The following is a 15,675-nucleotide window of genomic DNA, read 5'->3' as shown; positions in this document are numbered from 1 at the left end:
ATCTCCAGGGCCTGATGGACTGCATCCCAGAGTACTTAAGGAGGTGGCCTTGGAAATAGCGGATGCATTGACAGTCATTTTCCAATATTCCATTGACTCTGGATCAGTTCCTATCGAGTGGAGGGTAGCCAATGTAACCCCACTTTTTAAAAAAGGAGGGAGAGAGAAAACAGGGAATTATAGACCGGTCAGCCTGACATCGGTAGTGGGTAAAATGATGGAATCAATTATTAAGGATGTCATAGCAGCGCATTTGGAAAGAGGTGACATGATAGGTCCAAGTCAGCATGGATTTGTGAAAGGGAAATCATGCTTGACAAATCTTCTGGAATTTTTTTGAGGATGTTTCCAGTAGAGTGGATAAGGGAGAACCATTTGATCTGATATATTTGGACTTTCAGAAGGCTTTCGACAAGGTTCCACACAAGAGATTAATGTGCAAAGTTAAAGCACATGGGATTGGGGGTAGTGTGCTGACATGGATTGAGAACTGGTTGTCAGACAGGAAGCAAAGAGTAGGAGTAAATGGGTACTTTTCAGAATGGCAGGTGGTGAGTAGTGGGGTACCGCAAGGTTCTGTGCTGGGGCCCCAGCTGTTTACACTGTACATTAATGATTTAGACGAGGGGATTAAATGTAGTATCTCCAAATTTGCGGATGACACTAAGTTAGGTGGCAGTGTGAGCTGCGAGGAGGATGCTATGAGGCTGTAGAGCGACTTGGATAGGTTAGATGAGTGGGCAAATGCATGGCAGATGAAGTATAATGTGGATAAATGTGAGGTTATCCACTTTGGTGGTAAAAACAGAGAGACAGACTATTATCTGAATGGTGACAGATTAGGAAAAGGGGAGGTGCAACGAGACCTGGGTGTCATGGTACATCAGTCATTGAAGGTTGGCATGCAGGTACAGCAGGCGGTTAAGAAAGCAAATGGCATGTTGGCCTTCATAGCGAGGGGATTTGAGTACAGGGGCAGGGAGGTGTTGCTACAGTTGTACAGGGCCTTGGTGAGGCCACACCTGGAGTTTTGTGTACAGTTTTGGTCTCCTAACCTGAGGAAGGACATTCTTGTTATTGAGGGAGTGCAGCGAAGGTTCACCAGACTGATTCCCGGGATGGCGGGACTGACCTATCAAGAAAGACTTAATCAACTGGGCTTGTATTCACTGGAGTTCAGAAGAATGAGAGGGGACCTCATAGAAACGTTTAAAATTCTGATGGGTTTAGACAGGTTAGATGCAGGAAGAATGTTCACAATGTTGGGGAAGTCCAGAACCAGGGGTCACAGTCTAAGGATAAGGGGTAAGCCATTTAGGACCGAGATGAGGAGAAACTTCTTCACCCAGAGAGTGGTGAACCTGTGGAATTCTCTACCACAGAAAGTTGTTGAGGCCAATTCACTAAATATATTCAAAAAGGAGTTAGATGTAGTCCTTACTACTAGGGGGATCAAGGGGTATGGCAAGAAAGCAGGAATGGGGTACTGAAGTTGCATGTTCAGCCATGAACTCATTGAATGAAGGTGCAGGCTAGAAGGGCTGAATGGCCTACTCCTGCACCTATTTTCTATGTTTCTAACTGCAATATCAGATTTTTGATGTAGAACCTGCAGGATTACTAGATTCTTTTTTTTACAGTACATTGCAGGACAATCTCTATCTTGTATAGTAGACTAATGTTGACAAGACTGAACAACAAACAATTTGGGCAGATGATTGATGGCGATCATTTTTTAAAGTTTTGCATGACAAGAAGTTATGAACTATGTAGTAAAATTCATGGACCACATCTCGGAATAAAAACTAATTCGGGTAGACTTTCCATCCATTTGATTCAATGGACATAAAACTGTAGGCACAAGGTTCAAGTGCCATGCTGTAACCAATGACTTGAAACATCCACCCCATTATAAAAAGAAGCACCCATGAAGCATTCTTTTTCTTCTTCAGACTATGGGGGAGCAATTGAGGTTGTTTGTGCCTCCTGTTAGCGCTGCCGCTAAATTCCACGGGAGTTTAATGGCGACGTTAATTGGTAGCGTCATGCTCTCCTGCACTGGCGATGACAACGTCATCACCATGTGCAGCAAACCATTTTTGCTCTGGAGCAAAAATTCAGGAGCACCCCCTGAAGCTGCGCTGGGCATTGACAGCGACAGCTTCAGGGGGCCCGACCTTTAGGCTGCTCGCGGGGCGCTAGTTAAAGAGGAGGTGGTGTGCGCAAAGAAAAATTGGCCGACTTACCGGTCGCGGCCTGTTGTATCGTGCAACGTGGGGTCCGTGCCGCAATCTGGCAGCCTGGCACCCTGCTCCCTGGTCGTCCAGGTAGGAAGCCCCTGTGTCGGCATTTAATGAACAGAAGGGCCCCTTCTACGCGGCAGCGCTACGCCGCTCTCTGTGTGCTTCCGCCCTGCTCGTGCCCCACACCACAGAGGACGTGGAGCACGTTATTTTGCGTTCCACTTGCTCTTGGGGGTGGTAACCCCAATATCAAGAGCAGGGCAAGACTTACACGCTTGGCGCAGGAACTCCCACCTCGCAGCTGTTACAGCCCCTAAACGGGGTGTACGCAATTCCCCCCCCTCCCCCCCATGGTGCATCCACACTATAGCAACTGTAAATACTAAATAAGAACATTTAATTCCCTACGATTTTGATTAGTGAGTAGAATGTATGAACACTGGCATTCTACCAATTTCACAAAAACATGTATTTCTAATTCAAGAGTTGCCACATCACTACTCTTATTTCAGTAGAAATACACTGTCCGCATGTATATTTCCATCTATTGCAATTGCATTGAGTTTGTCTGAAATACAAGTACTGGGAGGGAATTCTAGGTAAAAGTAGCATAGTCTTGTAGCACTTTTGTGCCTCTATTTGATGCGTCATAGCAATAATTTATAAAATGGTGTTTAAAGTTCTGATCTAGTTACCAATCGTTTCTGAGCATTCTATAATCTTTATTGCATGGTTTCATAATGGTTTTAACTTAAGCAGGATAGAAAAGTTTAAAGGAATATGTTTGGTTCTGGGCTGCATCCTAGAGCAGTTGGATTCCAAGCAGCGGCAGGGAAAAGCAGGTGGTGGTGCAACTTTAATCTGTGCCCTGCTGTTTGCATTGGGAGCCTGTTCCGAATGTTCCTTGTAATCACCTTGGCCTGCACGGACCAGTAGAGTGGAAGACGAACTCTGTGGCCTTCTTAAAATTTAAAATTAAAAAAGATTATCGTAGGAGGAGTATTTTTGTCTATAGAAATGGGGAAGTCGACTTTCTGGCATACATTTTACAATCCTGGCAAAAATGAGGCTATGCTAGCCCATGGCACAGGAGCATCTGCACCAACAACTTGGAATGGCTTCCACTGTATTTTGTGATAAGAATCTCTGCCCCTACTTTGAATAAGATGTTGGCACATGTGAAGCTTTCCCAGGATTCCTCGTCACACTTGGCTGGGAAACATAAAAGTCTGTAAAGGCGGTAGCTCTAAAGGAGCTATAGTTTGCCCGAGCAGGGTAAGTTGTGATGGTGGTAGGAGAGTGGATTAATTGTTCACAGTGGAGACATGTGATCAACACATCTCCCTTTGATCCTGTAGAGTTGTAAATGTTACTACCTTAAACCCCGCACCTCGTGTCCAAATTCCTCTTGCTGAATTTCAGGGCTACAATATTGCTGCCCTATAACTGAGCCACATTGGCTGCAAGCGCCCTTTCCCCACTCGGAGCGCAGCTTTGTAGAGTCACACCATAAATGCCAACAGCAATTGAGAATAATCGGGGAAAAATGACTGGGCAGGAAAGAAACTCAAAAACGGTGGACTAACTAGCAAAACCAACTGATATCCATGGAACAAAATACAGAAAGAGGAGTTTACAAGTGGGCAAAAAATTCATCTACAGCAGAAAGCGCACCCATCAACCTTTCGAAGACCTATTATTAACAAGGCAGTTCCCGGAACTCTTCATGTAATCATTTATTATAAGCATGGCTTGTGGTTTGAGTGGAGACATGCCTGGAGATTTGAAATTTGACCTATAATCAGGTAATTTACATATTTCTGAAAAGCCTCAGTCTACCTCCAAATCGCCCATGAGAAATCTGAGTTCTCTGCATGCCTTATTTTCCGACCAGCATGGCCAGAATCTACCCTTCCATCCCTTTTAACTCCTGTTTGTACAGGTTAGGTTTTGTGGACAGAATTATAAATGTTAGGAGCTACTAATTGTCATTAAATTACTTACAAACAGTGATTTCCAGGCTTTGGTCAGGTTTATCTTTTTGAATCACTTTTAAAAGTAAATGATGGGGTTTTTTTTAAGCCTATTAAGTGTTTTATTTTTTCTTACATAGGCATATTTTAGGACTTTAAGGAAGCATTTGTGCTTTGAAGTATGGTTCATCCCACATTATTTGTAGTTCAGAGCTGCTGTTGGCTGCAATATTCAATTTTTTAGACAGATTTATTTTGGCTGAGTTCTTAGTTCTGAACTCAAAACCTTGCCATATGATAAAAAGAAAACCCTCAAATTGTTGCTTCATGATAAAAAAAACAATTGTTTTGATGAATAGGACACCTGCTTGCAATGGACACTTCATGCAGCAGGACCTGTAAGATCAATTTAAATTACTTTTCGCCATCCCCTTCTCCATAAGAAAAAATTGTTGTCGATGCCTGTAATTGGGCAAGTGCTATAACTGATATGAAACGACATACTTTCCAGCCAGTGCTAGTCTCATAAAAACAGCAGACTTGTATTCTGTGCACTGCACTTATAACAAATGTTATTAACCTATTTACTTTACTAGTAACAGTGGGCCCAAATTTGCCGAGGAGTTGCTCCGTTTTTTTTGGAGCAACTTGATTTTTCTGGAGTATCTTAAAAAATCCCTATTCTGCACATTTAATTTGCGCCAGTGTAAGTGAGTTAGTTAGGATTTTTTTTTGTTTTTTTTTTTCAAAAGGGGGTGTTACCAGCCGTTTTGGCCATTTAAGCCAGTTTGGACGGCTAATAGTTGCTCCAAACTAACTTAGGCCAGCATTTGTGGCCGCACAGAATACCCTTACGGAGAGTTAAGAAATCAGCGCAGGTCGCCAGAGATGGGGGGGGAGGGGAAGCAGAGAGGACCTTGCAAAGCACTAAACACCTTCACAACAACTAATACAGATCTTGTACTGTAACTTGCATAATTTACACATTCCACTATATAAAGCTTCATAAAATATGCACTTTTTAAAATATCATTTATATCAGAAGACAAAGGGTTTCATAAAACCATTTATGAATCAAATATTTTGCTAGTAGGGCTATGAACGATGGTCACTTGCGCAAGGTACCTGAGGGTGCCTATACAGTTACTTCCCAATAAGGCACCCATGGGTGCTGATGGAATGTTCCCAACATGGGTATCTACGGGCATCCATGCAGTTGTTCACTAAGAATTGGTGGTATTTTTTAAACAATTGACCTAAGTCAAGATTACTACCAAAACAAAAGCCACAACCAGATATTTGCTGGCACTGAGAGACCAAACCTAAGGAAAGTTTTCTGTGATTGTGCTGATTTAAACAGGGCAATTATTGGATTTTTAATATTCTTTACATACCATAGATAATTCCAAGGCCACAATTCTTAACACTGCCCCAATTCAGAGCAAATTACTTGCTATGATCATGTAACATTCCCCTTTCATAATTTGTGTCTCATTATTTTTCATATCCTGTCATATCAATCACATTTATTCTGGTTCTTTGAGTATGTAAGAGAATGACTTCCAGTTTGAATCTGTGGGCATCAGATTTGGTAAGTTTCAGTTATGGTTCTGCTAGTTTCTGATGAAAATAATTACAAAAGGTTCAGTTTATACCATAAACTTGCTTTAAGTTTCGCATCATTGAGGAGAATTTTCCTATTATGGACAGTCTCGGTTATTCTTTTTGATGTCACTGCATGGCCTTCAATTGGTGTCAAAGGTTGAAGGTTTTTAAAATGACCCGGAAGCTTAGTAGGAGTTAAATGCAAGGTAGTTGAACCAAGGGTGTGCTCTTGTCCACCTGGTGGAGGAGGGGGAGAATCTACAACTTTTGCAATAAGATTTGATGAGATCATTTTTTCTTTGAACTCTTGTAACTTGCATTCTTCTGATTACAGATGCTGGGGACCCAGCTGACCCTGTGGCACCAACAATTGTTGTTCCTCCAAAAAACACCAGTATAGTGGCTGGCACAAATGAGGTCACTCTGGAATGTGTTGCCAATGCAAGGTTAGTATAAAATGTAATAACAAGGTCTGTATTGGTGAGTGCTGGTCTGTAAAGAAAAACTGCAAAAAAAGTTGTAAACTATTTCATGTCATCAGTTGCTTGCACACTGCCACTTTGCTGCTTTTCAGTATTTTTTCTTCAGCTTTCAGGAATTTATGCTCTGTAGCATTTCTTCAATCTTATTGAAGCGTATAAGATTCTGAGGGGGCTTGACAGGGTAGATGCAAAGAGTATATTTCCCCTCGTGGGGGAATCTAGAACTAGGGGGCATAGTCTCAGAATAAGTGGGCGTCCATTTAAAATGGAAATGAGGAGGAATTTCTGCTCCGAGAGGGTCGTGAGTCTTTGGAATTCTCTATCCCAGAGAGCTGTGGAGGCTGGGTCATTGACTATATTTAAGGTGGAGATACAGATTTTTGAATGATAAGGGAGTCTAGGGTTATGGGGAGAGGACAGGGAAGTGGAGCTGAGTCCATGATCAGATTAGCCATGATCTTATTGAATGGCGGAGCAGGCTCGAGGGACCAGATGGCCTACTTCTGCTTCTATTTCTTATGTTCACATAATTTTGAGCTAAACTTTATATTGAGTTTTTATGTATAAATGAGAAAATAATAACAGTGTACTAATTACACACCTATTGCAACTTCTTCTGTTCTATAAATGTCAAATTGTTTTAAGTTGAGAGGGAAGAGAGGTAATTAGTCAGTCTTCATTTGATGTTGATTCATTTATTTTAAAAACAGTTGCATTTTGAAGCCAACTTGTTACCTAAACTGTGCTGCATTGACTGTTCGGGTCAAAGCTAATCACTTACAATTGTGAAGTTGAGATTCTAATTTTAATGCCCATCTGGCAGAGAAAGAGACACATATATAGGGAGAGAGGTGGAGACAAATAGGGAGAAAGGCAAGCAGTTTCTTCCTTCATTCTAATTTAATTTCTTTAAAAAAATACTTGAATTCTGAAAGCAAACGAAGCCACTTTAAGAATGAAAGTGATAGGATAGTAGGAAGGGATAGGAGACAGGTGTGAGGTGATGGAGAAGCAGCAGTAATATGCGGGGGAGGGGGCACAGGGGGGTGGTGATAGGAAAGGATGAGCTGAGAGACATATTTTCTTGCAACTCCTATTCTAAATGCAACCTGCAATCATTGGTCGCTCCTTTCTCCTCCACGCTATGCCCCCACCACCACCTCCCACCAAAAAGAAAAAGATCCAGAGAAACGGGCAGAAGAGGATAGAGAAAGAAGCTATGAACAGTTGAGGGAAAAGAGGCCGAAGCCATAGAGAGAGCAGTACAGACTGCAGAGAAAGATGAGACTCACCATATTCTCTAACTTACTCTGTGCATCATCATGAATGAGCAACAAATAATATATGTTTAAAAATCTTTCAATTCAGTCAGCAGTTTCATAGAAACATAGAAAATAGGAGCAGGCCATTCGGCCCTTCGAGCCTGCACCGCCATTCAATAAGATCATGGCTGATCATTCCTTCAGTACCCCTTTCCCGCTTTTTCTCCATACCCCTTGATCCCCTTAGCCGTAAGGGCCATATCTAACTCCCTCTTGAATATATCCAATGAACTGGCATCAACAACTCTCTGCGATAGGGAATTCCACAGGTTAACAACTCTCTGAGTTAAGAAGTTTCTCCTCATCTCAGTTCTAAATGCCTACCCCATATCCTAAGACTATGTCCCCTGGTTCTGGACTTCCCCAACATCGGGAACACACTTCCCGATTCTAACCTGTCCAGTCCCGTCAGAATCTTATACGTTTCTATGAGATCCCTTCTCATCCTTATAAACTTCAGCGAATAAAGGCCCAGTTGATCCATTCTCTCCTCATATGCCATCGCTGGAATCAGTCTAGTGAACCTTCGCTGCATTCCCTCAATAGCAAGAACATCCTTCCTCAGATTAGGAGACCAAAACTGAACACAATATTCCGGGGGTGAGGCCTCACTAAGGCTCTGTACAACTGCAGTAAGACCTCCCTGCTCCTATACTCAAATCCCCGAGCTATGAAGGCCAACATACCATTTGCCTTCTTCACCGCATGCTGTACCTGCATGCCCACTTTCAGTGACTGATGAACCATGGCACCCAGGTCTCGTTGCACCTCCCCATTTCCTAATCTGCCGCCATTCAGATAATATTCTGCCTTTGTGTTTTTGCCCCCGAAATGGATAACCTCACATTTATCCACATTATACTGCATCTGCCATGCATTTTGCCCACTCACCTAACCTGTCCAAGTCACCCTGCAGCCTCTTGGCGTCCTCCTCACAGCTCACACCGCCACCCAGTTTAGTGTCATCCGCAAACGTGGGGATATTACACTCAATTCCTTCATCTAAATCGTTTATGTATATTGTAAAGAGCTGGGGTCCCAGCACTGAGCCCTGAAGTACCCCACTAGTCACTGCCTGCCATTCTGAAAAAGACCCGTTTATTCCCACTCTTTGATTTCTGTCTGCCAACCAGTTCTCTATCCCCGTCAATACATTAACCCCAATACCATGTGCCTTAATTTTGCACACTTAATCTCTTGTGTGGGACCTTGTCAAAAGCCTTTTGAAAGTCCAAATACACCACATCCACTGGTTCTCCCTTATCCACTCTACTAGTTACATCCTCAAAAAACTCTAGAAGATTTGTCAAGCATGATTTCCCTTTCATAAATCCATGCTGACTTGGACCGATCCTGTCACTGCTTTCCAGATGCGCTGCTATTACATCTTTAATAATTGATTCCAGCATTTTCCCCACCACCAATGTCAGGCTAACCGGTCTATAATTCCCTGTTTTCTCTCTCCCTCCTTTTTTAAAAAGTGGGGTTACATTAGCTACCCTCCAATCCATAGGAACTGATCCAGAGTCCATGGAATGTTGAAAAATGACCACCAATGTATCGACTGTTTCTAGGGCCACTTCCTTATGTACTCTGGGATGCAGACTATCAGGCCCTGGGAATTTATCGGCCTTCAGTCCCTTCAATTTCCCTAACATCATTTTCTGACTGATAAGGATTTCCCTCAGTTCCTCGCTCGACCCTCGGTCCCCTAGTATTTTCAGGAGGTTATTCGTGTCTTCCTTAGTGAAGACAGAACCAAAATATTTGTTCAATTTGTCTGCCATTTCCTTGTTCCCCATTATGAATTCACCTGATTCTGACTGCAAGGGACCTACATTAGTCTTTACTAATTTTTTTCTCTTCACATATCTATAGAAGCTTTTGCAGTCAGTTTTTATGTTCCCTGCAAGCTTACTCTCATACTCTATTTTCCCCCTCCTAATTAAACCCTTAGTCCTCCTCTGCTGAATTCTAAATTTCTCCCAGTCCTCAGGTTTGCTGCTTTTTCTGGCCAATTTATCTGCCTCTTCCTTGGATTTTACACTTTCCCTAATTTCCCTTGTTAACCATGGTTGAACCACCTCTTTTTTATTCTTACACCACACAGGGATGTATAATTGTTGTAGTTCATCCATGTGATCTTTAAATGTCTGCCATTGCCTATCGACCGTCAACCCTTTAAGTATCATTCGCCAGTCTATCCGAGCCAATTCACGTCTCATACTGTCAAAGTTTCCTTTCTTTAAGTTCAGGACCCTAGTCTCTGAATTAATTGTGTCACTCTCCATCTTAATGAAGAATTCTACCATATTATGGTCACCCTTCCCCAAGGGGCCCCGCACAACCAGATTGCTAATTAATCTTCTCTCATTATACAAGACGCAGTCTAGGATGGCTTGCTCTCTAGTTAGTTCCTCGACATATTGGTCTCGAAAACCATCCCTTATACACTCCAGGAAATCCTCCTCCACAGTATTGCCACCAATTTGGATAGCCCAATCAATATGTAGATTAAAGTCACCCATGATAACTGCTGTACTTTTATTGCATGCGTCCCTAATTTCCTGTTTGATGCCATCCCCAACCTCCCTACTACTATTTAGTGGTCCGTATACAACTCACACTAATGTTTTCTGCCCTTTGGTGTTTTGCAGCTCTACCCATATAGATTCCACATCATCCATGCTAATGTCCTTCCTTGTTATTACGTTAATCTCCTCTTTAACCAGTAATGCTATCCCACCTCCTTTTTCTTCCTGTCTGTCCTTCCTGAATATTGAATACCCCGGATGTTGAGTTCCTAGCCTTGTTTACTCTGGAGCCATGTCCCCGTAATCCTAATTACATCATATCCGTTAACAGCAATCTGCGCAGTTAATTCATCCACTTTATTACGAATGCTCCTCGCATTGCGACTCAGAACCTTCAGGCTTGTTTTTTTTAACATTCTTTGTCCTTTTTGAATCATATTGTAATGTGAACCTTTTTGATTTTTGCCCTTGATTTCTCTGCCCTCCACTTTTGCTTTTCTCCTTCCTACCTTTTACTTCTGTCTCCTTTTTACTTCCCTCTGTCTCCCTGCATAGATTCCCATCCCCCTGCCATTTTAGTTTAAACCCTCCCCAACAGCACGAGCAAACACTGCGCTTAGGACATCGGTTCCGGTCCTGCCCAGGTGCAGACCGTCCAGTTTGTACTAGTCCCACCTCCCCCAGAACTGGTTCCAATGTCCCAGGAATTTCTCCCCCTTGCACCATTCCTCAATCCACGTATTCATCTGAGCTATCCTGCAATTCCTACTCTGACTAGCACGTGGCACTGGTAGAAATCCTGAGATTACTACCTTTTGAGGTCCTACTTTTTAATTTAACTCCTAGCTCCCTAAATTCAGCTTGTAGGACCTCATCCCGTTTTTTTTACCTATATCGTTGGTACCTATATGTACCACGACAGCTGTCTGTTCACTCTCCCCCTCCAGATTGCGCTGCAGCCGCTCTGAAACATCCTTGACCCTTGCACCAGGGAAGCAACATACCATCCTGGAATCTTGTTTGCATATGCAAAAACGCCTATCTATTCCCCTTACAATCGAATCCCCTATCACTTTAGCTCTCCCACTCTTTTTCCTGCCCTCCTGTGCAACAGAGCCACCCTTGGTGCCATGGACTTGGCTGCTGTTGCCTTCCCCCGATGAGTCATCTCCCCCAACAGTCCCCAAGGTGGTGTATCTGCTTTGGAGGGAGATGACCGCAGAGGACCCCTGCACTACCTTCATTCCACTGATGGTCACCCATTCCCCATCTGCCTGTGTAACCTTTACCTGCAGTGTGACCAACTCACTAAACATGCTATTCACGACATCCTCAGCATCGTGGATGCTTCAGAGTGAATCCATCCGCAGCTCCAGTGCCGCAATGCGGTCTGTCAGGAGCTGCAGCTGGATACACTTTCGGCACATATAGTCATCAGGGACACTGGAAGCGTCCCTGATTTCCCACATAGCACAGGAGGAGCATGACACGGGTCTAGGCTCTCCTGCCATGACTTAGCCCTTAGATTAACTTAATTGGTAATAACGCCAAAGGTTAACTGCTGATAAGAAAAAGAAAAAAGATGAAGGAAAAGAAAAACTACTTACCAATCAACCAGCCAATCACTTACTCTCTTGGCTGTGACGTCACACTTCGATTACTTTTTACTTCTTTCTTACTTTTGACCCTGCACCAGCTGCAGCTAGCTGCTCCTCCCCGAACTGCCACTGACCTGGGACCGCCGCTGGGCCTTTATAGGCCGCTGCTCGCTCCTCGTTGCTCCTCCCCGAACTGCCAATATATCCACATTTATAATGGAACCTGCCTGCGTAAGCCTGTCATACTGTAATTACACCCTCCTGCCAATGGAAGTACTGTAATACCACCATCGGCAGGAGAGTGTACTTAGTGTGACAATGTAAATGTCGACAGAGGAATTTATCTTGGAAATATATAAAAATTGAAGCCAACTTATTATCTCAATTGTGTTCCATTGACTGTGAGAATCAAAGTTAAACGCTTACAGATAGAAATTTACATTTTAGTGCCTATCCTAATTACATCTAGATTCCCTGGTCCAATTCCCCCCAGCCATCTAATGCTGCAAATTGGGCAGAATTGGGAAGCAGCAAAAAAAAAGCGTGGGGGGGGGGGGGGGGGTGGCGGGGGCGGAGAGATCTATTGCCTCTCCACCCTGACCTGAGTTTTCCTCCCACTAGTGGGTGGCTCCAATCCAGCACTTCACATAAATTGCAGCGCTGAGGCAGGGCTCAGCAAGCCACCGCATTTCCCTGCGATCAGCCACCCACAGGGGTCACCAGGAGAAGAGCAGTGGTTATCCCCGGGACAGTGGCAGAAAGCCACCCCCAAAGCCCCTTTTGGGAGGAGAAGTTCTCGTAGTGGGAACCGATCTCTCCCATTAGGCTTACCTTGGTTCAGTCTGAGGCCTAACAATTTAAAAATCTCATCTGATCAACAGGGCCCTGTGTCCCCCCTTTACAGTCTTCAATTAGCAGTACCACTGCAGCACCGCTGGAATTTTGCTTAATGGCAATACTGGGGTTACATAATGACCCTCGGTCCAAGAAAATGGGTTGGGTTGGAGTGGGGTGGTGGGTTGAAGTCTGACTGAAAATTATGCTATTGGGGACTATCCCTAGGATTACAAATGACTTTCTAATGTTGTACCTGTTGAGAAACTTGAAGCTGAAATTCTTGGATGTAACTGTGGCGGGAAACCAGCAGAATGTTCCCGAAGATGTTTCGAGGAGTTTCCTATTCACCTTGTCAGGGGTGGAACATCCAAACCCCGCCCCCCCCTCTCATTATAAGGCAAGTGAAGTGGAGTGGCCGGAGGTAGGACCTCCCGACGCCAGGTGTTCCCACTCCGTTGGCTCAGTGGGGAGTTCGGTACACCCAGTGAGTTTAGGCAATCTGGCTTCCACAAGGACAGATGTGGTCCCCATCGGTGGGGTCCAGTCCGGGAAGAAGGATTTTTTAAATAGACCGGTCACCTGAATTATGGATCTGCAGAGGGTATGGCTGAAGTTAGCGGATGCCCAGGTAATCCCCCTCTCCAAGGGTCGGTGTGTGCCAGAGATTTGCCATTGGTGGCACTTGCAACCCTATCCTTGCTAATGAGGTGCCCTCACATTGACCGCACATACTTCGACGAGGGAAACGTTGGAGGGCACATAATGGCCAGAATTGTGACGTGTAGATTTTCAGCCCTTTTTTGTTGGAGTCTGATAGCCGTTTGTTAAAATGTAGCCCTATAAGATCCTGGAATATCTCTGTTTATTTACTTGCAAGTATGATTTGTGGTGTAGTTTAATTTTGTTCTGTTTTTGCATGCTGTACATTTATTACCTTGAATTTATTTGTTTGTACTACTGTATTTCTGTATGTTATCTTTGATACTTGACCTTGTTCAAGACTTTGTTTATTGGTAATTGCATGTCTAGACAGTGGACATAAAATTGATTTTTAAAATGCCAAACCAATACTCCACTGCACCAATGCTGACAGATAAGGAAGGTAATGGAAGTTTTTACACACAAGTTGAAAAATTGCCAATAAAACAATATTTCATCTACCTTAAATTATCTTCGACAACTTCCTATACAAATAGAATAACACTGACAGCTGTAAAATTGATGAAAGATATAATTCAATTCTAGCAGCAAAAACAATTTAAAATGTACACAATGGAACTGAATTTCCTTTGCCATTCCAGGGCCTGCCACCATAACTTGGAGTTTGGTGGAATGGCTTGAAATTAGGCCAGGCCACAGACATGCTGGGTCCTGTTAAGACCATAAGAACAGGTGGCATAAATAGAAACATAGAAAATAGGTGCAGGAGTAGGCCATTCGGCCCTTCAAGCCTGCACCACCATTCAATAAGATCATGGCTGATCATTCCCTCAGTACCCCTTTGCTGCTTTCTCTCAATACCCCTTGATCCCTTTAGCCGTAAGGGCCATATCTAACTCCCTCTTGAATATATCCAATGAACTGGAATCAACAACTCTCTGCGGCAGGGAATTCCACTGGTTCACAATTCTCTGAGTGAAGAAGTTTCTCCTCATCTCAGTCCTAAATGGCCTACCCCTTATCCTAAGACTGTGTCCCCTGGTTCTGGACTTCCCCAACATCGGGAACATTCTTCCCGCATCTAACCTGTCCAGTCCCGTCAGAATCTTATACGTTTCTATTAGATCCCCTCTCATCCTTCTAAACTCCAATGTATAAAGGCCCAGTTGATCCAGTCTCTCCTCATATGTCAGTCCCAGCCATCCCTACAATCAGGCTGGTGAACCTTCGCTGCACTCCCTCAATAGCAAGAATGTCCTTCCTCAGATTAGGAGACCAAAACTGAACATAATATTCCAGGTGAGGTCTCACCAAGGACCTGTACAACTGCAGTAAGACCTCCCTGCTCCTATACTCAAATCCAATAGCTATGAAGACCAACGTACCATTTGCCGCCTTCACCGCCTGCTATACCTGCATGCCAACTTTCAATGACTGATGAACCATGACACCCAGGTCTCGTTGCATCTCCCCTTTTCCTAATCTGCCGCCATTCAGATAATATTCTGCCTTCGCGTTTTTGCCCCCAAAGTGGATAGCCTCACATTTATCCACATTATACTGCATCTGCCATGCATTTGCCCACTCACCTAACCTGTCCAAATCACCCTGCAGTCTCTTAGCGTCCTCCTCACAGCTCACACCGCCACCCAGTTTCGTGTCATCTGCAAATTTGGTGATATTGCACTCAATTCCTTCATCTAAATCATTAATGTATATTGTAAAGAGCTGGGATCCCAGCACTGAGCCCTGCGGCACTCCACTAGTCATTACCTGCCATTCTGAAAAGGAACCGTTTATCCCGACTCTCTGCTTCCTGTCTGCCAACCAGTTCTCTATCCACGTCAGTACATTACCCCCAATACCATGTGCTTTGATTTTGCACACCAATCTCTTGTCAAAAGCCTTTTGAAAGTCAAAATACACCACATCCACTGGTTCTCCTTTGTCTACTCTGCTAGTTACATCCTCAAAAAATTCCAGAAGATTCGTCAAGCATTATTTCCCTTTCATAAATCCATGCTGACTTGGACCGATCCTGTCACTGCTTTCCAAATCTGCTGCTATTTCATCTTTAATGATTGATTCCAACATTTTCCCCACTACTGATGTCAGGCTAACCGGTCTATAATTACCCGTTTTCTCTCTCCCTTTTTTAAAAAGTGGTGTTAAATTAGTTATCCGCCAGTCCATAGAAACTGATCCAGAGTCGAAAAACTGTTGGAAAATGATCACCAATGCATCCACTATTTCTAGGGCCACTTCCTTAAGTACTCTGGGATGCAGACTATCAGACCCCGGGGATTTATCGGCCTTCAATCCCATCAATTTCCCGAACACAATTTCCCGCCTAATAAGGATATCCTTCAGTTCCTCCTTCTCACTTGACCCTCGGTCCCCTAGTACATCCGGAAGGTTATT

The 15,675-nt window shown here is 43.7% G+C and overlaps 1 protein-coding gene across 3 annotated transcripts in view; it reads left to right on the top strand.

Annotated features, from left to right (window-relative positions):
- The window catches only part of sdk1a (sidekick cell adhesion molecule 1a), an 892,584-nt gene that overhangs the window by 583,460 nt on the left and 293,449 nt on the right, over positions 1–15,675 (top strand). For all 3 annotated transcript variants that reach the window (XM_070901293.1, XM_070901295.1, XM_070901292.1), the window contains one exon: positions 6,156–6,267. In XM_070901293.1, coding sequence (XP_070757394.1) covers positions 6,156–6,267 — 112 coding nt within the window. The remainder of the gene's footprint in view (positions 1–6,155; positions 6,268–15,675) is intronic.

Source organism: Pristiophorus japonicus, chromosome 15, assembly GCF_044704955.1.
Source record: "Pristiophorus japonicus isolate sPriJap1 chromosome 15, sPriJap1.hap1, whole genome shotgun sequence".
Taxonomy (NCBI): Eukaryota; Metazoa; Chordata; class Chondrichthyes; family Pristiophoridae; genus Pristiophorus; species Pristiophorus japonicus.
The sequence above is the reverse complement of the archived record's forward strand: the minus strand, read 5'-3'. Positions and strand labels throughout refer to the sequence as shown.